At 46.5% G+C, this 26,678-nt stretch overlaps 1 protein-coding gene across 1 annotated transcript; it reads right to left on the bottom strand.

The window, feature by feature from the left end:
* Positions 1-4,452: 4,452 nt before the first annotated feature.
* On the bottom strand, positions 4,453-17,713 carry LOC123088595 (disease resistance protein RGA5). Its single transcript, XM_044510814.1, has 6 exons — positions 17,144-17,713; positions 8,817-9,771; positions 6,405-8,396; positions 6,238-6,287; positions 5,044-6,148; positions 4,453-4,779 (listed from the first exon to the last, which is right to left on the bottom strand). The coding sequence occupies exons 1-5, from the start codon at positions 17,646-17,648 to the stop codon at positions 5,088-5,090; spliced, it is 4,563 nt and encodes a 1,520-aa protein (XP_044366749.1). The 5' UTR covers positions 17,649-17,713; the 3' UTR covers positions 4,453-4,779; positions 5,044-5,087.
* Between the last annotated feature and the right edge of the window lie 8,965 nt (positions 17,714-26,678).

The raw sequence follows: 26,678 nt of genomic DNA, 5'->3' as shown, positions 1-26,678 counted from the left end.
ATTCATCCTCCTGGAGATGGACTGGGTTCTAATGCCCGGAGGGAGGGTGATCTTCAGGGTTACCGTGCAGATGTGCTAGTGAAGATACAGGCTATCACTCACGGCATGCGATGGAAAAGGCCAATCATGGATCATGAATCCAGGCCATTCAACCCTGTGGCTGTCAAGACTTACTGGACCGCAGAGCCCGCATAAAAGCAATGGTTGTCACCTTCCTTGGTGTCGCTCAACGGCATCTGCTGCAAAAATCTAAACATAAATCCTTTCTGTTGACCCTTCATTACTGGTTATCTCTTATCTTCAGAATATATCTGTCTATAGTAGGCAATATGGGCGATGAAGGTAGACAATATCGACTATGTAGGTGAGAAATTTCTGTATCATTATCGTCTTTGTGGCCTTGAGCCGCACGATGCAATGATATATAGTACAATAGTATCCAGTCAGCTATTTCAAGGGGGTATTTACTTAACTTATAGATTTACGGACAAACTAACGCCCACACGTGTGGGTGTTTACAGATCGCCCACACGCCTCCATCACCACTCATTTTGCCACGTATGAATAGATGACATCAGCAGAAATCTTTTTGGTTTTCGGCTTAAAAATGTTTTATCTCCTAAATAAAAAAGTGAACTAAAAATCCGTTTTCACCATTAAATCCGTCTTGATTTTTTTTTCAAAACTAGACCCCATGTTGATATGTTTCGATGAATTTTTTTTTTTTTTGCCCAGAAGTTGCCATGATGTTTACACTATAGTTGCCATAGTGCTTAAACTAAAGTTACCATGTGGCAATTTTAGTTTGTAGATCATGGCAATTTTAGTTTTTTGATGATGGCAATTCCAGTACTTTGACCATGATTTTTTTATTGAACCATGACAATTTTAGATGCATGTATCATGGCAATTTTAGTTTATGGTGCATGACAAGTCTAGTTTCTTAATTCTCTGTTTTATAATATGTTAAAATTTACTTTTAAATGTAAAAAAAAAATAGTTGAAACATATCATGGCAACTTCAGTGTAAATATCATGGCAATTCATGTGCAATAGACATGGCAACTTTTAACCAAAAAAAATTTTCGTCGAAATATATCGATATGCGATCTAGTTTTGAAGATCTCGTCGCGGGGGATTTAATGGTGAAAACGGATCTTCAATCGGATTTTTTATTTAAGAGATAAAACATTTTAAAAACTGAAAATCCGAAAAGATTTTCGCATGCATGCATGCGATGACGTGGCATTAGAGACGTGTGATGCGTCTCCTTTCCTGCCACACGTGTGGCAGTTATCGACGTCCTAGATTTAAGAAAACCGGCTCACTTGAATGTGCTTCAATCTGAATCATTCGCTTTTTTCAGAGTATGAACAATTTTCAATCGAAGAAAGGGCAGACCGAACAATCTTTTGAGCAAGGCGCATAATCCAAATACAAAACATCTGTTCAAAAACTGACAGGCAGCCTGCCAAAAGAAAGACTCGATTCGTGAACCAATCGGAACAATCTTCAACTGAATGATTCATTTCTTTTTTGTGGAAAATTCGGACTAAAAGAGGAGGCCCAGGCATAATGTATGATAAGCCAAGCTGAATGTGCTTGTTTTGAACTATTTGTTCTTCAGAATCCAAACAATCTTCAACAGGAAAGAGAACAAGATTTGAACTTGGTGGTGGCAAGTGATTTAACCATCCTGTAGCAGGGCTGGAGAGGAGTCGTCGCTGTTTGGTCTGTAAGTGTTGGGCCTGTACATAGCTAGGGTTCCTGATGCCGTCGATTCGTCGGCGTATCTAAATATCACAGACTAGTTTGTATTCGCCTTGCTAACAAAAAGAAATAGAGGATAGATAGCAGCCGCCATTAGCGTGAGGATTCTGGCAGCATCTCCGTGCGTCGCGTTGTCGGAAGGAGGAAGATTGTCAGGCCCCAAGTCGACCCGACGACTGAAGCTACAGCCAAATATTCAGAGTTCAAAAAACAGAGCATAGGCAGGCGAAGAACATGATTGGTTTGATGCCAAAAGTTGGCATGCCAACATTTGCCAATGCCAAATATTGGCTAGTGTTTGGTTGGTTACCAATTCTACTTGCCAATTTTTGGTAACTTTTAAAATTGCCAATTGTTGGCTTGCCAAGTAGTGGCAATGCCAAATGTTGGCATCAAACCAATTAGCCTCGAATTACCTACATGATATCGCTTGACCTCAGTTCTACTAGCTACATCAAAAAGATAGCATTGGACGAACTTAAGACTGTTGGAATTTGTTATTACCTACAGGATATCGCTTGATGATAATGCTGTTAATTTTGTCTTTCTTCTGAGCCAAGGGCCTGGATTGCAAACTCAATGCTCTAGCCTCTAATTATCAGTGAGCCGTGAAGCACCTAGTGACAATCAGAACTGAGACATATTAGATGCAGGCTGCAATTGTGCTTTCCCCTGCTTTTGCTCTGTTTTTCTCAACTCTGAATACTTGCTTCTAGCTTCAGGTTTCAGGAATCTGGTCGACTTTACCTCCTCATGCTAATGGCGGCTGCTATCTATCCTCTCTTTCTTTTGGCAAGGAGAATGAATACAAGGTATACTGTGATAGTAGATACTCGATATTTGCCATATGGCACCGAATCGAAGGCATCAGGAACCCTAGCTAGTTACAGGCCCAACACTTACAGATCAAGCCGTGACCACTCCACTTGACTCGATCTTACAAAATTCATCCGAGTCTATTGGCATTGATACACATGTGCTTCTTTCCAAATAATTTTGTTTGTTCAGAGTTTGAAACATCTTGAACAAAAAAGAAGGCAAGCTAGAGACTGAATTTGATGTTCGAAAATAACTGACAGTAACATGCGATGGTACAGATAAAGTTGGGTCATCGTGACTGATAGTAACATTTCTGGAATCCAAATTCAGACAGGAAATCACAGCTAGCAACTCAAAAAACAAATTGGCACTTTCTCCAAACTCATACATGTCTTCTCTTGTTGTAGCATCAGTGCTCACAGGACTCCGGCGGACTTGATCAGAATGAGGCACAGGCAGACGTTCCAGCAGCCACTGCATGGAAATATGAACAGAAGCACAACGTCAGTCAAGTAAACCAACAAATTGACAATCACAAGTTTAGAACAAAAACAAAAACAAAAACAATACAAGGTATCAAGGTTAATCCCTTAGCACATTGTAAACAGAAAAACTTCACGACCAACAAAACAGCATATCATTGCCATTCAGAAGCTGATAACACAACTGAAGAAAAGCATATGGTGCATGGACCAAACGGGATAAAGAAAAACAGACTACAAGTGAATATGAGGTACGCACCTTATTTATTATAGAAAGATAATTAAAGGATTAGCCAGGAGAACACCAGTATCTTCATTCATTCGTCAATACCCATTGCATTCAGTATTAATTCTGTGGACTCAGCAACTCATCACTGCGCACAAAATCAGGTAGTCTCCTTCTGGCCGTGTGGCAAGCAAATTCCACACGGGCGGTTGCCCATCTGGGGTCCATGAATGAAGCTCAACCACCTTTTCACCAGTAGAATTGATTGGAGGCCCAATAACAATCACCCTGTCACCACACGCTCGGAAACCCATGTCCCAGCCATCTTTCTTCTTAGACTGTACCGGCAATTTTCCAAGAGTGATCCACTTGTTGTCTAGCTTGTCATACTGCCTCAAATCATCATTCTCACTGTAATCAGCGGCATACAGCTCATTCTTCACAACTGCAAGGAGCAGAGGGTGGCGTTGCGAGGAGGTGGTTCCCTCCCGCGCGGCTATGGCGCTGCTGCTCCTGTCAACCAATGCCTTCTCTCCTCGTTCTTTTGGCCTCGTGATGGTGATCTCAGTGAGGCGGCGTGGGTGGCGTTGCGACCGCAGTGGCGCATGCTGGTGGGCGACGAGCTGGCTGGTTAGCTCCGATTCGATTGGGCGGTGGGGTCTGGAGTTGGGAGAAATCCTTGCTGGGTCTTCCGGCTATGATACGGTGACGCCTGCGGGTGCCACCATTCCTCCTTGGAGGGTGTTGGTGGTCTTCATTCCCCTCTACCCTCCGCGTGCCGGGGGAAACCCTAGGACGTCCGGGCAGCAGCGTCATCGGCGTCGCATTCCTTCCTGGAGGTGCTGCTTGGTATGCGGAGGATCGGAGCCTAGGATTGTGGTGGGTAGATTTCGGAGGGCGCAGCGGTAGTGGGTCATCCGCGCTTTGTCGAGCTGCCGGTGTTGGCATTGTTTCTTCTTCTTTTTCTTTGGCTTGTTGTGCTGCTCGCCCCAACGTATGCTATGTAATCGGTGTTGGTGCTTTGGAATACAAAGCGGGGGGAAACCATTTTTTGATATGTAAGATGGGATTGACGCAACTCGATATGTTCCAGAAGATATATTAGATCATACTCAGCTGAGTCAGTAAGCTATAATAGATGTGCTTCTTTCCAAATTGTTTCTTTTTCGGAGTTTGAACAATGTTCAGCAGAAAGAAAAGAGCAAGCTAGAGACTCAACTCGATGTTCAAAAGTAACCCACAGTAATGTGCTACTGATAAAGTACAGTTTAAGTTGGTGATGGAAATGAAGATCATAAGAATGCCGTGGAAAGAGTCGAAACATTTTTGGAATCCAAATTGCGACAATAATTAACGTCTAGGAACTAAAATGTCTGGATGCTTGTTTAGGCCCTTCCCCCTGAAATTCATTTATGTCTTCCATTTTTGTAGCACTGATGCGGAAATTCAGACTTGAGAATGAGACCTGCCCAGCTGGCAGCACTGCAAGGGAAAATGAACAGAAACATGGTGTCAGGCAAACAAACCCCATGAATATGAACATCATAAGTTCATATCTAAGGCTGAAACAGTGAAAAAAAATATCACATAAAAATTAAAATTTCGCAACCAGCAAAGCAGAGTATCGTTACCAACTCAGAAGCTGATAGCACAATCTCTACAAAAGCATATCATGGGCCAAACTGGATAAAGACAAAAATATACCATGGAAATACAAGGTATTGTTCATAATATAAAAGATCATACCATGGTAATTATGCATGCATCGAGTCGTTCTTCTGTGGACTGACTCAGCAACACATCACAGTGCAGTACAAAAACGGCCCCTTATTGGTAAATTGCCGTGTTGCAACCAAATTCCACACAGGCTGTTGCTTATCAGGGGTCCATGAATGAAGCTCAACCAACTCTTTACTAGTAGAATTGTTTGGAGGCCCAATAACAATGAGCCGGTCACCACACGCTCGGAAACCCATGTCGCAGCCCTTTCTCTTAGACTCTACAGGCAATTTTCCAAGAGTGATCCACTTGTTGTCCAGCTTATCATACTGCTTCAACTCATTATTCTCACTGTAATCAGCGCCATAAAGCTCATTCTTCACAACTGCAATGAGCGGAGGAGCACCCAAAACTGTATTGTTGAGGCCCTGAGCTATATTGTCGATGACCCTCCATGACCGCCAGTTCAAGTCATACTCCTCACCGCATGTCAATACCTCAAGACTGCTGGTAATACCACCAATCACATAGAACTTGCCGTCCATGAACGCGCCAGAGCATCCGAACCTAGCTGTATTCATGCTGGGAAGGAGTGTCCAAGTGTGTGTCTCTGAGTCATACATCTCTACGGAGCTCAAGTGACTATTAGAAGAATCAGCGCCTCCCGCGACATACGCCTTCTCCCCGACACTTGCTGACCCAAAGCAGTACCGCGGAGTGTTCATCTCATCCGCCAGCCATGTCCATGAATTGGTAAGGATGCTATATCTCCAGGCAACCCTTCCGAAGTCCCCAAACACCAGCAGCTCGGTTCCTACAGCAAGAGAGTCCCAGTAGGAGCTTTCAGCCGGTGGAATCTTGGGCACATGGATCCAGCGCCCAGTGGACGGGTCATAAGCCTCCCACTCGTGGAGATTACGGCAAGGGAGGTAGAGCCAGTGTTCCGCCACCCCATTTTTGCGACGCAGACGGTAGATGTCCCCGTTGCGAACCACCGAATTGAAATCATGGTTCAGGGAGGCGATGGCACCATAGTCCCACCTGGACAGCCGGTGGAGGCAATAGATGAAGAGGTCACGACCTATCGCACCAATGATATTGCTCCATGAGACCTCTCCACCAGCTCCCGCTCCTGACAAAAGTCGACAAATTAATTGACGGGTAATAACTTATCACCTGAAGCCTGATGGCAAATTGTCTCTGTTAGAAAAGTATATATACCTGGAACATGCAGCGGGCAGGAAGTGGACTCCGGTGACGTTGATGATATCCTGCAAATTACAACAACCATTTGGATAGCGTCGTCAGAGCATGAACAGTTAATTTAGGTTCAGTACGTACAAGAATTGAAGAGTTACAATAACCATGTAGCTCCGCCCGGCTACTACCTTTTATCGCCATGGGAACCAGAATCCACTAGTTGCACGTTGATTATAGCATTGCTCGGATGATTGCTAACTATCCCTATCCTCGACACATACTTCAGATCGGCAGCTGCGCCCTCAAATTTTGCGGAGACCTCTCTAAGGCGTGCCATATGCTCGATGTTGATTAATGCATTACCATGTCGATATTGTGTCCACTGGTCACCCTCTGAATAAAGATCAAGTCGTTGGTCCATTTGGGGGATGGCGTCGAAAACGAGCCTGAGCTTCCAGAGATTAGGCATTGCGTCCGCCTCAAATTTTAGCCAAGCTATTCCACTCATGAACCTCAGCTTCAAGTACTTGAGAGCTGTGAATCCAGCCCCCATGCAAAATATTATCTTAATATTAGGTGACTTCTGCACATACAATGACATAGCAGTGAGGGCAGGCAACCCGCTAAGAATATCAACATCATTTACTGATAGTCCATCCACTGCAATCTTCAGAATGCACAGGTTGCCATGTTGGATATCCCACAAATGCATTTTGCAAAATATGACGGGGATGTGCGGTGAGACCTCAATTCTCTGGACATGGTGGGTAAGTTTATCCAAAACCCACCTAACTCTTGCTTTTGATGTGTCACCATAGCTAACCGAGGATCCGTGAGCCACCAGTTTTACAGTTTTCAGGCTGTCATGTCCATACATTAAATAATCCGGAGCATACATTCTTCTCTTCAGATGGTCGTAATCTGAAGAAGGCGGTGTAGAAATGCAAAGATCCTGCAGGTGGTTCGGCCTGCAAAGGCTTAGATCATCACCGAAAGACCAATCCAGCAGATTTGTGTGAGGAGGAAGACTAAGGTGCAACAAGCGCGTGAGATATATAATGTCCCATGGAACATAAGTGCCACTTGGTGTATCCATAACATCCAGTGTTTCCAAACACTGCAGCCCTCTCATACGGTTTGGAAGTCTTATGCAGACATCACATACAATCTTCAGATATATAAGATGGAATAGTCCGGATATCCTAGTGAGGTCCACAGCCAGTTCTTGGTCGCCATTATGATGGCCAGACAGATGAATGTTCAGAACACGAACAAGCTTGAACTCTCCAATGCAAGGCATGCACTCTGATAATCCAAAAACTCCAAGTGAACGTACTTGTGACTTTCTGATGTTTGCTGGTATCTTGGCATATTTTGCATCACCAAGTTGGAGAGACAGTCGATGGACCTTATGAGAAAGTGCCAAAATCTTTCGATTGTGATCTAGTACCACAATGAAATTCTCTTCTGCAGACTTGTGTGCAATAAGATCATGTACCACGTCGTGGACTGTGCATGACATCACCTCATTGTTGAAGTTGATAGACATAGGTTGGATGAATCTTCTATCAACAAGTTCATCGAAATACATTCCTGCGACTTCCTCTGTGTCTTGCCCTTCTCTTGTAGCAATAATACCTTCACCCACCCATTGCCTGACCAGATCATGTTTGAAGATTAAGGAGCCCTCTGGATACATACGGAGCTGGAGCAAGCATGTCTTGAGGTAATGAGGAAGGCTGTTGTAGCTGAGGTGCAGTACTTGTCTCGTTCTTTCTGAAGTTGAATTTGATGACAAACAAGACACTAATGAATCATGTATGTGTGTTAATAAATCTACTGATACAGAAGGCTGGTTTGCTAAAAGACTAGCAATGCTGACGGTGGCTAGCGGCAAACCACCACATATTTCTATAATTTGGCTTGAAACTTGTTTCAATTCTTCAGGACAGTTACTTTCAGAACCAAAAAGCCTGTCAAAGAATAGCTTCCTTGAGTGATCATCATCCAAAGGATTCATCTTAAAAACTTGTTCTGGGTCAACGCTGCAACATGCTAATGCAACATCTTCAATCTGTGTAGTTGTTATTATTCTGCTTCCTTGACTACACTTCGGGAAAAGCTGATTAATAACATCCCATGCTGCTGTATCCCATAAATCATCAACAACAATTAGGTACCTACATGTCAAGAATGCACACATGTCACATTTATGTGTCAGGTTAACAGTAACAACAGTTAGATACGCTAGGAAAGAATGAAATTTGGTCCATACATGTCCGTTGACTGGAGTTAACCTGAAGTTAAATGTTACTACCAGCATCAAGTTAGTGCTGACTTGAAGAGTAAAACTAATGTCCGTTGACTGGACAGGCATGTACTATAGAGCTTTTTTTTTGCGAGAGCATGTACTATAGAGCTTACTATCAAGCTTTTTCAGCTCATTGTAAAGCTTGTCTGAGAAACATCTTTTCTGTGAAAAAACAAAACAGCATCTGTAGGGATTTAATCTACATGCGATTCTGGACCATGTGGAAAATAGGCAGTACATACTATGCTAGACAACTAGTACATACTATTTGCATGTGGAAAATAAGTACCTCTTGGCATGTAGATAATTCCTGATATTTTCAGCAGTAATGTGAAGTTCATCAGAAGCGTCTTCGCTTGCTTGGGGATGCTTCCGCTGGATTTGTGAGAGCATGTCGCGGAAAAGCCTTTTCATATCAGGCTTTTTGGACACCCGGATGAAAGCCCGACAATGGAATTGCCTCCCCAATTTATTATACAACACTTTGGCAAGCATTGTTTTACCAAGACATCCATATCCGTGAATAGACACCACCCCGAGCTGCTGATTCTCATCATTAGCCAGCTGGGAGTTGATAAACTTGCTCATCCGACCATCAATTACTAGGCTGGAACAAGTTTTCTCACAAGGCGGTGGCGGCATTGGCATCATAGGCCCAATGCCCGAAAATCTACTTGCCACCGAGGTGCTACAGTAGTGGACCTGGTATCTGTCATACCGTTGAACCACCTCCTGGGCATAAATCCTGAATTCTGATACCTTTTCAATGATCTGCTGGTACCACTTGAGCCTCCTGGGAGCACAAATTACATCAACACGGATGGTTTTGTAGATAACATGTCCTGACACATCAAGAGCTGCATATTCAATCTGTTTCTTCCACTTGAGCCTCTTTGGAATCTTAACATGAGTCATCTTGTGGTCAGATTTGTAGCCAAGAGACTGATTAGGGGGCACAAAGTTGTCAATACAATCTAGGATGTCATAAGATAACTCATGTGCCTCTTTCATCCAGCACTTGGCTGCCAGGGGAGGGTCCTCCACCTCTAACAGATCTTCAAGGTATGCGGCTATTTCTTCAAGATCATCTTGGAGGAGTTGCAACCTATCATTGACCCCCTTGGTCAGCTTGCATCCATGAGGACCTAGCATCATGTCAAGCTTCTTAAGAAGGGGTCTCATGGCGCCCAGAGAAACACTGAAACTGGTATCCACCTCTCTGCCTCTACCTCCCATTGAAACATCTGAAAAGAAACATAGACAAGAAAGAACGATTTAATTTATACAACGGGTGTTGGATGTAATACATAACTACCAGTAAGTGTCACACTCACATCTATTTCGATTCACATAACTGACATTCAGAAAAAGCAAAATATATTGATTTTGTACGTTGTACTTCACTCATCATATCCACCAACGCATTTAAATTGCAGAGAAAACAAATTGCTTATAGACATTTGTGGACTTTATTATCTCAAAATGAAGCATACCAGATACAAGCACAATGAGCACACACCCCCGTTGTCTACATGAGTAGGATACACACAATCAACACTAACACACAAAAATCACACATGCAAAGAGAAAGTTCATAAAAGACTGAGGCTCTGCCTAGTTTTATTCAACTAGTTGTGGTCATGTTTTATTTTTACTTTTAGTTTTTTCTGGTACTCGATGACTTGAACTTGTTTTCAAATTTAATAAAATTATTTGTGTGCATGTTGTGATGCAGAGGCCAGGGTACTACACTCCCCGGTGTCTGAAGTTCTCCCCACTTTGCTATCTTTTGGGAACCTCATCTCCCACCACTTTAACCCAAATATACCAAAAAAGGCTTTGCCCTGCTTTATATATAAAGCAACGATCCACAAGCACCACGATACAAACTCACGCCATCACCGCACACGACACATACACCCAAGGCAAGATACAAAGGTGCCGAGGACCGCCACACCACCCGAATGACTACCAAGCCACTACATATGAGTGAGGACGAACCGCTTGGAGCCAACGGAGACCTCCATTCCTCCGAGGAGAGGTGAGGCGGAAAATGATGGAGCAAGGACTCCAAGATGGTGCCTCCTAGAAGTGAACGGCCATTGATAGCCGCCACCATCCGAACCCAAGGATCAAGTTTTCACCCAGAGCAACTCGAAGGAGTAAGGACACCGCGACGGAGCCTTCATGAAAGATACGGTGTCCACGGAAGCCGCTGCCGTTGGCAAATAAAAGATTGGGCAAGTGATGTACCCTAGCACGCTCACCCCTCCGACGCATCCTAGCTCCGCCAACCACCAGCGACCACCCACCCACATGGCCATGGCCGCTCGCCCGCATCCGAGGCGCAAGTTCCGGCCGCGAACGCCGTGACTCCCGCCGCTAGGGCCATCGCCCTGCATGCAGACACTCCCAAGGACGACCAAAGTGACCGGCTTTAGGCCAAAGGATGCACCCGATAGAAGAGACCGCGTCAGCCCACACACGGCCGGGGAATGGGGGAGGAGGGGGAACGGACGCATCCGGGCCGGCACACCCCTGTGCCAGCGAGGGGTGGCCCGAGCTTGTCGACGCATCCCATCCCTCCAGCCCGCCTCCCCACCGAACACCTCCTTTGTCGCCCCACCTCGACGGCGAAGGCAGCTCCACGCGAGGCCACCAACACACATGCGCTCACCGACAAGGAGAGATCCCAAGGACCGCCCCCCAATTGTGAAGGAAGCTCACCGAGTAGCCCATCTGGGATGCCTACCATCGTCCTCTCGCTGTAGCTCCTGGATCCCGGCCCCCCCCCCCCCCACCGGCCAGCCGCTGCTGCTTTGCACCACCCCCCCCTGTGGCCATGGCAAGGGTAGAGGCTTGTAGCCTGCGCCACCCTCGACCCGTGCCGCCAGGCCCAAGTCTGGCCTCGACCTACCATCCCTGGAGACCAAGGCGCCCCGCCACCGCCGCATCACCGTCGTCGACCAGCCCTGGAGGGACATCATGTTGCCCGGCCCGGTGCCCAGCATGGCACCCCGGCCCGGGTGAGCCACCTCGCGCCTCGCCACCCGTGCGAGGGGAAGAAGAGCACCCCCGCCGTCGGCGCCTGCCGGGCTTCGCCCACTCACGCCCCAAGCGTCGGCGAGGGAGGGGTGGAGGGAGGAGGAGTGCCCCGCCGACGGCTAGGGTTATCCTCCATGTGCCCGTGGGGGGCGTCGCGGGAGGAGGAGGAGGGAGTCTATACTAGTCTAACGTAAGCATACTAACGCTTAAAATATACAATGGGCCGAATTTGATAATAACTCCACCCGTGAGTTCTTCTCCACACACGGCATTGCTCTCCTCATGTCGTGCCTCTACACTAGCCCACAAAATGGCCACGCTGAACGTATCTTACGAACCCTAAATGACATTGTCCACAACCTTCAAATCCACGTCTCCATGCCATTTTCCTTCTGGGTGAAAGCATTGAACACCTAACAGACGTCCATGTCGTCCTCGCCATAACCTCACTCCATTCTACCCACTCTTCGGTGCTCATCGAGACTACACGAACATGCGCCTGTAAGGGTGCCTATGCTATCCTAACACCACGGCCACCACTGCTCACAAACTAGCTCCTCGCTCGACGCCATGCATGTTTCTCGGCTACTCACCGGACCACAAAGGGTACCGTTGCTACAACCGATTGACCGGCAGAGTTCTCATCTCATGTCATGTATTTTTCGACGAAAACTCCTTCCCTACCGCACCACTGAACCCACAACTCCTGTGTCGGCTGATGGTGATGAAATCTATTAATCACAGGGCCCTCGACGCAGTCAGACAACCCCTAGTACCTCACCAGTGCCCACGGCCGCGGCCACCTCCACCGCGCCTTCGACGCCATTGTGCCAATCATCACCAGCACCCACCCCCATCCGATCACCCACTCCACCTCCCTCTCGGCGCACACCTCCGATCATCGAAACCCCATCGCCATCTATGTCACCTCCCCCTCCTGCCAAACCCACAGAACCCCGAGCGCCTCTTGCACCCACGCAACGCATGGTCACCCGCGGCATCAATGACATCTTCCAGCCAAATCCCAAGTACGGGCTCCAGGCTCACGTAATCACCGTCTTCCCCATTTCCAAATCGGTGCGCACGGCATTGCGCGATCCGTTTTGGCTAATAGTTATGCAGGAGGAGTACCGGGCGTTGATGGCGAACAGACCTGGACGTTGGTGCCATGCCCACCTGGTGCCAACACTATCACTTGGAAGTGGCTGTTCCGGCACAAGCTCAAGGCTGATGGATCCCGGGAATGGTACAAAGCCAGGTGGTTGGTGCGCGGCTTCTCGTAATGACCGGGTGTGAACTTCGATGAAACCTTCAGTCCTGTCGTCAAGTCTGCTATAGTTCGTGCCATACTCACCATTGCCACGTTGCTAGACTGCACCGTCCATCAAATGGACGTGAACAATGCCTTTCTCCATGGGCAGCTAGCCGAGCCTGTCTACTATCAACAACCGGCCGACTTCATTGACCACGACAACCCCGACTACATCTGCCTCCTCGACAAGTCGCTGTACGGCCTCAAGCAGGCACCACACGCCTGGTTTGACAGGTCCGCCGCGTTCCTATGCACGGTCGGCTTTGCAGCGACACGCTCCGACCCGTCGTTGTTCGTGTACTACCATGATTGCGGCCTGGCGTACCTCCTACTATACGTCGACGACATCGTGCCCACCGCCTTGTCTAGCCATCTCCTCCAACACATCCAGCAGCGCCTCTTTGCCGATTTCTCGATGAAGGACCTTGGACCTCTACATTACTTCCTCGGCATCAGCGTCACGTGCAGAAGATCTGGCTTCTTCGTGTCGCAGTGCAAATACGCGGAGGAGCTCCTGGACCGTGCCAACATGACCGTGTGTAATACCTCCCCGACACTCGTGGACATACGTGCCAAGCTATATGTATCCGATGCCTTACCTGTTGCCAATTGTTCGGAGTACAGAAGCTTGGTCGGGGCACTCCAATATCTCACCATGACTCACATCGCCTACGCCATCCGGCAAGCGTGCCTCCAGATGCACGACCCGCAGGACCAGCACTTGACGAGGACACATGTCCTTCATCTTCATCGCTCGCAAGCACTCGACCTCGTCGCCTATTCAGACGCCGACTGGGTCGGCTGCCCCAACACGTGCCGTTCCACCTCCGGCTACACCGGTCTTCCTTGGCGATGCCTTGATCTCTTGGTCCTCGAAGCGCCAAGCCACGGTGTCCAACGTCGCCAACATCGTCGCCGAGTGATGCTGGCTCCGGCAGCTTCTGGGCGAGCTGCGTGTCGACGTCCCCAAGGCCACGGTCGTGTATTGTGACAACATCTCCGGTGTCTATGGAGGCCAACCCTGTCCATCACTGACGCACCAAGCACATTGAACTCGACATACATTTTATTTGGGAGAAGGTGGCGCTTGGTGAGCTCCGTGTCCTACACGTCCCGATGTAACAGTTTGCTGACTGGATGACAAAGGGGTTACCTACAGTTGTGCATCCGGCCGCCGGGCGCTCAAACGATGGCGGGGTGTCGACGGATATCTGGTGGTTCACCCAGCCCACTCTCTACACGACCTAGTCTCCCCCCTCTCTGCGCACTAGGCGCACGATCTCCACCTCTGCACGACTGCAGAATGGCTGTACTATCAAACTGTATATATGCAGAGCTAACGCATCGGCATGCACTACGGTGCATTGCATTCTTCTTTCCTCCATCACAAAAACCTACTACCTTTCTACTTTCTTCTCCGTAATTTGTACGGTCGTTACAGAAGGAAATTTCGTGTCTAAGCCGAACCTACCATCCCACGACGTTTGGGCCATCTATTTTGGAACGTGTTAGATTTGTGTCGAATATAGTGTACAAGGTAGGTTACAGTTGGACTCGTAGTTGTATTGTGTTTAGATAGGATATGGAGTCGTGTTCTAGTAGGACACTTGTATCCTAGGCCTCTCATATATAGTGGGGGTAGACACACGGTGTAACCTATGCCAGCATAATAGCACAGGCGCGCAAGGGGGAGCCGGCGGCGTGTGCCGGTGCCCGAGTGGCCGGTGTGCGGTATTGTGACGGTGTCACGGGGAGGAGCGCCCGTAGTCAGGCCCCGGGGATGTAGCCATATCGGTGAACCTTGTTAACAAATCTCGGTGTCGTGCTCGTGTGATTGCTTGGTCCTCGGATGATCGACGGTATGCCTCGAATTTATTCTAACAAGTGGTATCAGAGCAAGGTTCGAAGAGGCCGTGGAAGTGATTTAGAGGAGGAAAATCCAGCTTGATCGATCGTTCGCTGGAAGGATGCCGCCAACGGAGTGGCATATGCGGATGAGAAATCGATTTGGAAGCGAATCACGTGGCCGTAGCAGCGTGCAGCGTGTGGCCGGTTTCGGCGAGATTGAAAGGCAGCGGAGGCGGCGTGTCACGTAAGCAGAAGCACGTGGAATTCTCGGCGAATCGTGCTGCATTAGGAGTCGACGAGAGTTCGGTCACAGGAGGTCAAGACGGCTTGTGGGCATCAGCTTAGGACGTGGCAGCCTGGCCCAAGTGGGGATTGGTGGTGCGTGCTTGGTGGGCTAGGCCCTTGAGCAGCCGTGGGACTGGGTGACCGAGGCAGATCGGCTGGTGTGCACGTACGGGAAGTTGGACCAGTGCAGGGCTGCTGTACGCACGTTGTTGCGGTGGATCGGAGATTTGTTTGAAAAAAAAGGGGCAATCTGCAACACTATGGTAATTGACGTTAGCAAGGATAGCAATTGGATTCAGAAAAGGAGCATTGGGAGGTGTGGCGGCATACTTGGTACAGTCACGAGAGCTTCCCTGGAAGCAGTTTTTCTGATGTATTGCAAATTGCGTAGTGTTTACCAGGAGTTTAGCAATTTGGTGACGTGCATATATGGTTCAGAGGAGCCTGGAAGTGCACCGTGAAGATCATGCATACACATGGCGTCCAAGACATGCATAGATGTGCGCGTGGTCATGGTGCATGGTGGAGCATGGTTGCAGTCGGATATGTTCGGCTGGGTTGGACAAGACAGTCTGACAGATCGGCACAAGTCGGTTGGTACAGAAGACGGTGGTGGGATCGGCGACGACGACATAGGAGCGTGATGCTGATGGTGACCGACTTCTGGGCGTGGAAACACGTGGCACGGGCCCGAGGGCTTGTGTGGCTTCGACAAGACTATGGCGCGGGATTGATTCAAGGTGGTGTATACACGGAGCTTGAAGTCGATGAGGCACAGGGGTGGATTGATCATCTACCATGGAGTCATGTTGAAGGTGGAGCTGGATTGAGGGGCTACGGCATAAGTCGACGGGGTCAAAGCCTATTCAGCAGGCGGGGAAAAAAGCGAGGGACACGTAGTTTGGACTGGAGCCCAGTGGTCTGATGGAAGCATGAAACTCGTCATCGGTCGGTGATGATCGGTGGTACTCTGCAGTGGGGGTTGAGTGGTGTGGTTTCGCGACCCTTGAGACTCGACCAGGACAGCGGAGGCTCGACGTGGTAATAGCGGCGAGGCGTGTGGTACGCACGGGACATGGAGACGTGCCAGGGCTCTGGTGGTCATACATGTGGTGAGGCAATTGCGAATTTGACTCGGGATGACTACAAGCAATGGTGAAATTCTTTCAAGTTTCAGACAGGCGGTCAAGAAAGGAGCGGTGATGTTGAGTTCAGGTAACTCTTATGTGTGACACCCAATATGTGAGTTGTTCACTTTCACGCAGGTCAGTGATCAGTGTGTGATGGTGTTGGACGAACACTCTGGAAGTTGGGAGCACAGACTAGAGTAACAAGAAACTTAATTTTGTTCGAGTATTGACTGTGGTCAAGAAAAGAAGGGACTACAAGTTGCCGATGGAGTCATATGGAGTCTTTGGAGTAGCAGCGAAACTCACGGGATAAGCTTAAGTCCAATGTACATGGAAGTTTGACGGATTGACGAATTCATGGTGGTGGAGAATATTCGCCAAGGTGGAGTTTGTTAGATTTGTGTCGAATATAGTGTACAAGGTAGGTTACAGTTGGACTTGTAGTTGTATTGTGTTTAGATAGGATATGGAGTCGTGTTCTAGTAGGACACTTGTATCCTAGGCCTCTCATATATAGTGGGGGTAGACACACGATGTAACCTATGCCAGCATAATAGCACAGGCGTGCAAGGGGGAGCCGGCGGCGTGTGCCGGTGCCCGGGTGGCCGGTGTGCGGTATTGTGACGGTGTCACGGGGAGGAGCGCCCGTAGTCAGGCCCGGGGGATGCAGCCATATCGGTGAACCTCGTTAACAAATCTCGGTGTCGTGCTCGTGTGATTGCTTGGTCCTCGGATGATCGACGGTATTGCCTCGGATTTATTCTAACAGAACGGAGGGAGTACGTGTGTGTACTTGCCGCGATCACCGCGTCATGCCATCCCATGACTAGATCAAGGCTGCGCCTATTCAGCTAAACTCACTAGCAGAAGAAGTCAGCTCGACCAAGTCATCATGAAGAGGCGCAAGTACATGCCGTTTAACAGCAGCAGGGTTTAGCGCATCAAGAAAAGAAAAGCAGTAGATGGATAAAAAAAAGGAGAGAAAGGAAGTGTCACCTTGTGTTGGATAAAACAGGACAACCCTCTCCTGCTCATCCTCCTTCTCAAGAATGACATGATCCAGCATCTTGTTGCGGGAGTCGCTGCAGTCTTCACAGGGTTCGGAGCCGACCCTCTTACAGGCTTGGCAGACGAAGACGGCGTATGGCCTTGGGGCGCCGTCGAGGAGAGGCCGCAGCCCGCCGTCCTGGTGCAGCTGCCTAACATCGTCAGGGCCGCCGACAAGCCGGCCGCCCACGAGGAGCTGCGGGAGCGAGAAGGCGCAGCCCCGAGCTGCAAGCAACGACTTGAGCTCGCAGCGGTGTGCTTTGCTCCTCGACACGTCGCGCACATCCACGGCCAGGCCGTAGCCACGCAGCAGGGCGCACAAGGCGTAGCGGTCGGCGGACGTGCGCCCTCTGCGGCGGGACGCTGACGCCGTCGCCGTGTAGAGAACAACCTCCGGCTGCAGCTCCTCCTTGCCGCGCGGCCGGGACGACGAGCTGCCGCCAGGGTCATACATGTTCGGTGGCTAGAGTTCCGGCGAGACGAGACTAAGCAAGTGGTGGCTTTGTTGTGTGTCTCTCACTCTTCTTCCTCTCCTTCTCGCATGCATCACACGCTTGTGCCTCTTCTGTCGTGCCTTATATCTTTATTACAAATTACGCCCTATGCCTGTGGCCCTATGCGCGCTCCATTAAATTATGTTGTGTTTCTTTCCAAGCACTGGGATTAGACTGGAGAAGATCACACTGGATTCTTGATCCTACAATGGGCCACCATTTTCCCTCTGAATTTATGTTTTTTTTTTTTTGCATCCCGTGAGTTTTGTTCCCATCGAGTTCGGCCCAGACGTTTAGGTGACAAGTAAAGTGTCCAGTTGTAGATGCTGTAAGAAAGGCCGCGTTCATGCTGTTTTTCACCCCTCCTAAGGTTGCCTCTTAGACTAGGCCTGCTAAAGTCGCAAGTGCTTTGACTGCATTTTATTGATCTTCTTCAATCGACATTGTCCCGTGTGTGGATGGTTACGAACTTACCATTTGTTACTTTCAAGCGTTCGTTTCAGGTTTTTCCATTGTTTAAAATGATTTTTTCAAATTAAAGAAAAAAATATTGCAAGACACCTAGTATAATATAAGCGTTCACACCTCACATAATTTACTTTTTGCTACTCCTGCTATTTGAGCTAGGAGTGGCGCAAGCACCTGTAAGCCCTCGGAAGTGTCTGGTTGCTGTTGAGCTTGCCTGCCGCTGTCATGCTACCCTTCTTTCTAATCCTCCGTCACTCATTGGATTGGCGCTTGACTTTCATTTTACCGAATGTGAAGAATGAAAAATTGTGAAATGTCGTGTCGGTACATCTCCGTTTTGATTTATTAGTCCCCTCGTATTTAGAGTCATATTTCATCATGATTTTAACTAATAAAATATAAGTTATACGTAGTAAAAATATATTATCCAAAACTATGTTCGAATACGAATATGATGATATAACATTTTGTGACATGCATTAAAATTTTGTTAGATAAGTCTATGGTCAAAATTTGACACAAAATACGAAGGAGACCAATAAACCAGAAAAAGGTAGTTGGTGTACATGTAGTGTGAAAGACTTATGAATTCATTAGTCCATTCAAGACACACTGTGTTTCCATTCAATGCAAAGTGGAGTAAACTATATGCACCGCCAGCTGCTTGGATCAATGAGCTGACGAGGTGTGAAAGATACACGAGTTGATTAGCCCATCCAATGTAACGCTGTCTATCTTGAATTGGCAGTCTGACACATTGTGCATATCGATACGGTGCCAAACTCTGCTTACCAGCTTAAACTAATACCGTGTCAGCTACTTTGGATCGACGAGCTAGGTGGAACAAATTGGAGCTAAGTTTAAGCATTAAGTGAGAGGGCGGCTTGTGGGGCACTATAGTTTGTATTTCGTTAGAATCAATGCAATTTCTCTATATGTAACCATGAACTACGGAGGCATGTTGTGAAGTTTCATGGAGATTTAGGAAACGTGCACTGCTTTGAAGTAGGTTAGTGCACCTCAACGTAGGCTAACACCAACAAGTTAAAGAGGACTCCGTAGGGCAAGGTGGGGCGACCGCCCTACCTTGATTCTTTTGCAAAAATATATCACACAAGTATGCACCATTGCATCCCTACTTTTGAAATTCCAGAACATTGCGGGATTTCAACTTTCTAAAAGTTCAGCACTAACATTGTGTGTTTCGAGCCAATGCAAAGTGGAGTTAAACTAGTGCGCCACTAGCTGCTTGGATTGATGAGCTGACAAGCTATGCGTGAAAGATTCGTGAGTTGGTCAGTCCAACTAATGTAACACTGTCTGCCTTGAATTGGTAAGCGCTAAACTAATACAGTGCTTGGATCGACAAACTTTTTGGGGGGCATCGCATGGATCGACAAGCTAGGGGGGGACAACGGGATCTAAGTTTGACAACTCGCAAAGCAGGTGGCAAGATACCAGAGCATCACAATCCAAAAGGTTGTGAAAATGTAGTTTGGTAGGTATACTGTGGATGACTTGTGAGTTCGCTAGTCCATTCAACATTAATACACAGTGTTTCAACTCAATGCAAAGTTGAAGTAAACCCATGAACCACTAGTTGTAAGCCCTCGGAAGTGGTTGGTTGCTGTTGAGCTTGCTGGCCGATTTCATTCTCCCCTTCATTCTCATCCTCCATCACTCATTGCACTGGCACTTGATTTTCATTTAAACAGATGCGAAGAAAGATTCATGATTCATTAGTCCATTCAATGTGAACACACTATGTATTCAATTCAACGCAAAGTTGAAGTAAACTAAATGCACCAGCAACTGCTTGGATCGATGAGCTTACAAGGCATGAATGATCCATGAGTTGATTAGACCATCTCATGTAGTAACACTCTCTATCTTGCATTGGCAGTCTGACACATAGTGCATATCGATACGGTGCAAAACTCTTCTTACCATCTTAAACTAATACATTGTCAGCTGCTTTGATCGACGAGCTAGGCGGAGAAAACGGGAGCTAAGTGCAGCTGGCGAGGCACAATCGTTTGTGTTTAACTACGGAGTACATGGAGATTGATGAAGCTTAATTGGATTGCTTTAAATTAGGTTAGTGCACACCCGGTGTAGGTTAATACCAACATGTTAATGAGGGCCCCCTATGGAAAGGTGGGGCCGCTGCCCTACCTTGATTCTACTGCAAAAACAAACCATGTAAACATGCATCATTGCACCGCTACTTGCGGTATTGCAAAACTTTGTGAGATTTCAACTTTCTAAAAATTCAACGCTAACATTGTGTGTTTCGAGTCAATGCAAAGTGGAACTAAACTATTGCACCATTAGCTGCTTGTATTGATGAGCCGAACAGCTATACATGAAAGATTCACGGTTTGATTAGTTCAATTAATATTACACTGTCTGTCTTGAATTGCCAGTCTGGCACGCAGTGCAGATCGACACCGTGCCAGTGCTAAACTACATGTCAGGTTAAACTAATACACTGCTTGAGTCGACAAACATTTTTTGGACGTGGTTGGATGTGGACGAGCTAGGGGAGAAACGGGATCTAGGTTTAACAATTCACAGAGCAGGTGGCAAGGTACTAGAGCGTCACAATCTAAAAAGCTGTGAAAATGTATTTTTGGTAGGTGTACTATGAAAGGCTTATGAGTTCGCTAGTCATTCATAGTTAGTAGACTGTGTTTGGAGTCGATGCAAACTTGAAGTAAACCCATGAACCAGTGGCTGCCAGGATTGATGAGCCCACATGCAAGGCATGAAAGACTCGTGAGTTGATTAGTCAATCTATTGTAAACACTGTGTGTCTACAATTGGCAGTCTGGCAAGCAGTTCAGATCGATGCCGTAGCAAGCTCTGCGTGCCAGATTAAACAACTACAATGTCAGCTGCTTGGATCGGCGAGTTAGGTGGAGAAACCGGAGCTAAGTTTAACAATTTGCAGAGGGAGTGGCGCGGCAGCAGTCGATAAACAATATAATCTCTGCCTGCTTAACCGTGAACTGCGGAGGCATCTTGTGAAGGTACGTACATGGAGATTGAGAAAGCTTGCAGTGCTTTAATACAAGTTAGTAGTACACCCCAACGCAATACTCTATTCTAAGCAGCGTCTTAAGAACCCCAACTCGGTACCAGCAGCATCCGATGTATTTGGCCCTCCAAGGTCGCATCTCAACCTTGGCTAACCGGCAGCTAGAACATTTTGTATCTACGGTAAACAGGACAAGGAAAAGCTCCACATCTCCATAAACTATGTTACGTAAATCTCTCAGAATCTCCAATGTATATTGACTTCCCCGTCTAGTGTTTTCCTTATCTCTACTCCAAGTGTTCCCCCAATGGATGAAGAAACAACCATTACAACGCATGAGTAATTTGTCTCTACGCTCTCTCTTGTTGCAAGAAATGTTGTGATCCATTGCTGTAGCTAGTGCTCCTCTCATAGGTATCTTCAACTAGTGGAATGGCCGTGAATAAATATGTCCATTGTTACTTTGTAGCTCAAGGAAATGTTTTTTTTTCTTCCTAAAAGACTTAAAAATCAAAATATGCAGAGTAGTCTCAGAAAGTAACTTGATAGAATTACTTTTTAGATACATTACAACAAATATATTATAACATGTCAGATCGAGGTAAGAAGAAAAATAAAGGAGATGAAGACTAGGGGACAGGAAAGACTTGAATAAACAAAATAGTAATATGTTCCATATTCTTATATGCAACCCTATAATGATCTCCCATAAATCAACTCAGAATTTGAAAAAATTATCAAGTTACTATCCTAACGAATACTTCCTCCGTCCAGAATTGCTTGTCACAGAAATATATAAAAACCCGTTGTGAGGATGTGCGGATGAGGCAGTGCTCATCATAGTTTTCACTTTCGAAACCAATTTTTTTTCGCTCACCCTCGTAAGCAACGAAATTTCGTAAATTTCAAAAACCATTTCGAGCAAATTAACAAAAAAATTAATTAAATTTGAATAAATTCGAACACAAAGTATTGAGTAAGTTACGTTTTAGCACGAATTGTTCATCAGAAATCGTCTATCCGAATGGTGCGATCCCTACTTCAGTCTTTGTAGATGCAGGTTCGAATCCCAGTGGTGTAATTTTGTTATGAAATTTTCGTATAGTAGAAATAGTAAAGTAGTAAAAAAATGTGCGGCCCTGGGATTCAAACCGAGGCCCTAAAGTGTGCAATAACACCAGCCTACCACTCTGCTAAGCATATGAATACAATTATGTTAGATTCCAGCTCTCTCTTATACGTTTAATTTTAAAATACCGAAATAATTTAAACGAAACGTAAATGTTTCGAGGACCTACGAAATGAGCGAAATTTCGAGAAATTTTGTCGAAAGTGAAAACTATGGTGCTCATCCAAGGCCCTAAGCAACCTGTCAACGACATTGATGTGTACCTAAGGCCATTAGTTTAAGAACTCTTACAGCTGTAGAATGGAAAATGTGTACGTGCATGAGATGAGCTCGATCAGGAAGAATTTGACCTACATGCGTTGCTGTTTCTGACCATCAATGATTGGTCTGCTTTCAGCAACCTTTCAGGACAGACAAACAAGGGATGCCACGCATACACGCACTGTTAGGATGATACCGACAATATATATTTGGATAATTATAAGAAGAATGTATACCTGGGACATCGTCGATTTTTTCCGAGCAGGCATCCCGTAAGAAAAAAAGGCAAGCATTTCAAAGTTGAGGCAGATCACTGGACGAAGCCTCGTCACCGTACTGGTGATGATGTACATGATATGGTCAACGATTTAAAGGTAATCTTTGGAAGGGTCCTAGCGGACAATCCGTTCCGAACGACACTGACTTACGCGCGCCCATGTGGAAGAAGAAATCTATATTTTGGGACCTACCCTATTGGAAAGATCTAGAGGTCCGCTCTGCAATCGACGTGATGCACGTGACGAAGAATCTTTGGGTGACGGTGCTTGGCTTCTTGGGCCTGTATGGAAAGACAAAAGATACACCGGAGGCACGGGAGGATCAACAACGTATGCACGGGAAATACGGCATACATCAGCGTCATGCCAGGCTGCCAACTACGCTCTTACCAAAAAAAAGAAGGAAATCTTCTTTGAATGCCTGCTCAGTATGAAGGTCCCGTCTGGCTTCTCGTCGAATATAAAGTGAATAATAAATATGGCAGAAAAATGGTTCCAGAACCAAAAGTCTGATGACTTTCACGTGATTATGATGCAGCTGCTTCCAGTTGCATTGAGGGGGCTTCTACTAGAAAACGTTCGATTAGCCATTGTGAAGCTATGTGCATTCCTAAATGCAATCTCTCAGAAGGTAATCGATCCATAAATTATTCCAAGGTTAGAGAATGATTTGATGCAATGTCTTGTCAGTTTCGAGTTGGTGTTCTCACCATACTTCTGCAATGTCTTGTCAGTTTCGAGTTGGCGGCGCACGTCCTAGTTCACCTATCCGAAGAGATTGCCGTTCTGGGTCTAGTATTTCTATACAATATGTTCCCCTTTGAGAGGTTCATGAAAGTCCTAAAGAAATATGTTCATAACCATGCTATGCCAGAAGGAAGCATCTCCAAGGGCCATGAAATGAGGAGGTCATTGAGTTTTGTGTTGACTTTATTCCTGATCTTAAGTCGATTGGTGTTCCTGAATCGCGGCATAAGGGCAGACTGGGAGATATATGGCACGCCAGGATCAAATCAAATAATATGTATGGACGAGCATTCTCTCACTCAAGCACACTACATAGTTCTATAAAATTTTGCCTTGGTGGCTCCGTATATGGAGGAACACAAGAATATTCTACGTTCCAAATATCCGGAGCAGTCTGATGACTTGATTACACGTGAACAAACGGGGACTTTCGCCGGTTGGTTGCAGACACGTGCCATGCATGACGACGCTGCTGAAGATGACTTATACTTCCTGTCCCAGTTACCGTCTTCGAATATAATGACTTTCAAAGGCTACGAGATAAATGGGAATACATTTTACACGATCGTACATGATCAAAAGAGCACCAACCAAAACAGTGGTGTCCGTTTTGATGCAGCAACCAAGAGGGGAAATGACACATATTATGGTTACATAGAGGAGATATGGGAACTTGACTATGGAAGTGATTTGAAGGTCCCTTTGTTTCGGTGCAAATGGGTCAATCTAACAGGCGGCGACGTAAAGGAAGACCCGCAGTACGGAATGACAACAGTGGATCTTAATAATCTTGTGTACGCGACGAACCATTCGTCATAGCCAATGATGTGGTGCAGGTTTTCTATGTGAAGGACATGTCTAACAAGCCAAGAAAAAGAAAAGATAAGAAAGCGAATACATCATACGATGAGTCAAAGCGACACATAGTTCTTTCAGGGAAAAGAAATATCGTGGAAGTGGGTGACAAGACAGACATGTCAGAAGATTATGAAAAGTTTCGTAAAATTGCTCCCTTCAAAGTGAATGTTGACCCAAGCATCCAGTTAAATGATGAAGATTGTTCATGGTTACGGCGCAAAAGGACACACGCGAAGAAAAAGTTTTACACCCAAAGATCCCACTCTGGGATGTGACCGGCTTCACTGTCATCACTTTCTTCTCTAGTGATCGAGTTTTCGAACTTATATATCGGGAAAGTCCCACTTTGGACAAACCGGAGGGAACCTTTTTCGTAATCCTCTAACATGCGATCAAACTTCAGCTTCTTTTGACTTTCGCACTGTCTCCTTGCATCAGCAATGACCCGGCGGAGATCATCATCGGGCACATCGTCTGGTTCCTCTTGATCTTCAACAGCTTCCCCCGTTGCAGCATCACCGTATTCAGGGGGCACATAGTTGTCATCGTCCCCTTCTTCTTCGTTGTATTCCATCATAACCCCTATTTCTCCGTGCTTGGTCCAAACATTATAGTGTGGTATGAAACCCTTATAAAGCAGGTAGGTGTGAATGGTTTTCGAGTCAGAGTAAGACTTCATATTCCAACATATAGGGCATGGACAACACATAAAACCATTCTGCTTGTTTGCCTCAGCCACTTCGAGAAAATTATGCACGCCCTTAATATACTCGGAGGTGTGTCTGTCACCGTACATCCATTGCCGGTTCATCTGCGTGCATTATATATAATTAAGTGTGTCAAAAACCATTACGGAACATCATGAATAGATAATTAAGTGACCAAATTAATAGAAGTTCATCATCACATTAAAACCAAAGTACATACATAGTTCTCATTGAACAACATATAGCTCTCCATAGCATCTAATTTAATTAATTAAACCATACATTGAAACTATGCAAAACATTTCAATGCAAAAACAAATGCGATCATAATCACAACCAAGATAAAAATTGATCGAACAGCATAATGATACCAAGCCTCGGTATGAATGGCATATTTTCTAATCTTTCTAATCTTCAAGCGCATTGGATCCATCTTGATCTTGTGATCATCGACGACATCCGCAACATGCAACTCCTATATCATCTTCTCCTCCTTAATTTTTTTATTTTTTCCTTCAAGAAATTGTTTTGTTCTTCAACTAAATTTAACCTCTCAACAATAGGGTCGGTTGGAATTTCCGGTTCACATACCTCCTAGCTAAATAAAATCTATGTCACGTTGGTCGGCATAATTGTCATAAACAATAAATGAACCAAATAGTTATAAAATATAATATATATACCACATCCGAATCATAGACAGGACGAGGGCCGACGGAGGCGGATACCAAAACCATCGCACTATATAATAAGAAGCAATAATAAAAGTAAGAAAATTATACAAGTATCTATCTAAACATACAAGTAAGAATTTTTTCCTCTCAGAAAGAAGATAAGAACAAGAGGCTCACCACGGTGGTGCCGGCGACGAGATCGGCGTGGGCAATCGACGGTGGTGAAGACGGGGACGGGACATGACAGACCGCTAAATCTAGACAAATATTGAGGAAAATGGAGCTTGGAGGTCGAACTTGGAGAGGAGAAAGCTTAAGTAGTGTGGCTCGGGCATTCCATCGAACACCTCATGTGCATAGGAGGTGAGCTAGAGCACCACAAAGCCCTCCCCTCGCCGGCCAGAAAAAATAGAGCAGTGTAGAGTGCTCTGCTCGCCGGCGACGGGGTATATATAGGCACATCATTGGTCCCGGTTCATGGCTTGAACCGGGACTAAAGGACACCCTTTGGTCCCGGTTCAAGCCACCAACCGGGACCAATGGTGGTGGGCCAGGAGCAAGGCCCATTGGTCCCGGTTCATCCCACCAACCGAGACCAAAGGGGCCAGACGAACCGGGACCAATGCCCCCACGAGGCCCGGCAGGCCCCCTGGCCTCACGAACCGGGACCAATGCCCCCATGGGTCCCAGTTTATGACTGAACCGGGACTAATGGGCTTATCTGGCCTGAACGAAAGCCATGTTTTCTACTAGTGTTTTGCATATGTTTACGGATGGATACTTGATGATGCGCTCGGTTCATGCCGTTGCTGATAGTTACCTTCTCTT

The sequence above is a fragment of the Triticum aestivum genome, chromosome 4A (genome assembly GCF_018294505.1).
Source record: "Triticum aestivum cultivar Chinese Spring chromosome 4A, IWGSC CS RefSeq v2.1, whole genome shotgun sequence".
Taxonomy (NCBI): domain Eukaryota; kingdom Viridiplantae; phylum Streptophyta; class Magnoliopsida; order Poales; family Poaceae; genus Triticum; species Triticum aestivum.
Note: the sequence above shows the minus strand (reverse complement) of the source record. Positions and strands in the feature narration are given on the sequence as shown.

What these genes read in the sequence shown, in the direction of transcription:
- LOC123088595 (XM_044510814.1), bottom strand. Translation starts at nt 17,648, where the DNA reads ATGTATGACCCTGGCGGCAGCTCGTCGTCCCGGCCGCGCGGCAAGGAG. An exon ending in GGTTCCCATGGCGATAAAAG is followed by an intron (nt 6,288 to 6,404) that starts GTAGTAGCCGGG and finishes TGTAATTTGCAG; the next exon opens with GATATCATCAACGTCACCGG. An exon ending in CTGCCCGCTGCATGTTCCAG is followed by an intron (nt 6,149 to 6,237) that starts GTATATATACTT and finishes GACTTTTGTCAG; the next exon opens with GAGCGGGAGCTGGTGGAGAG.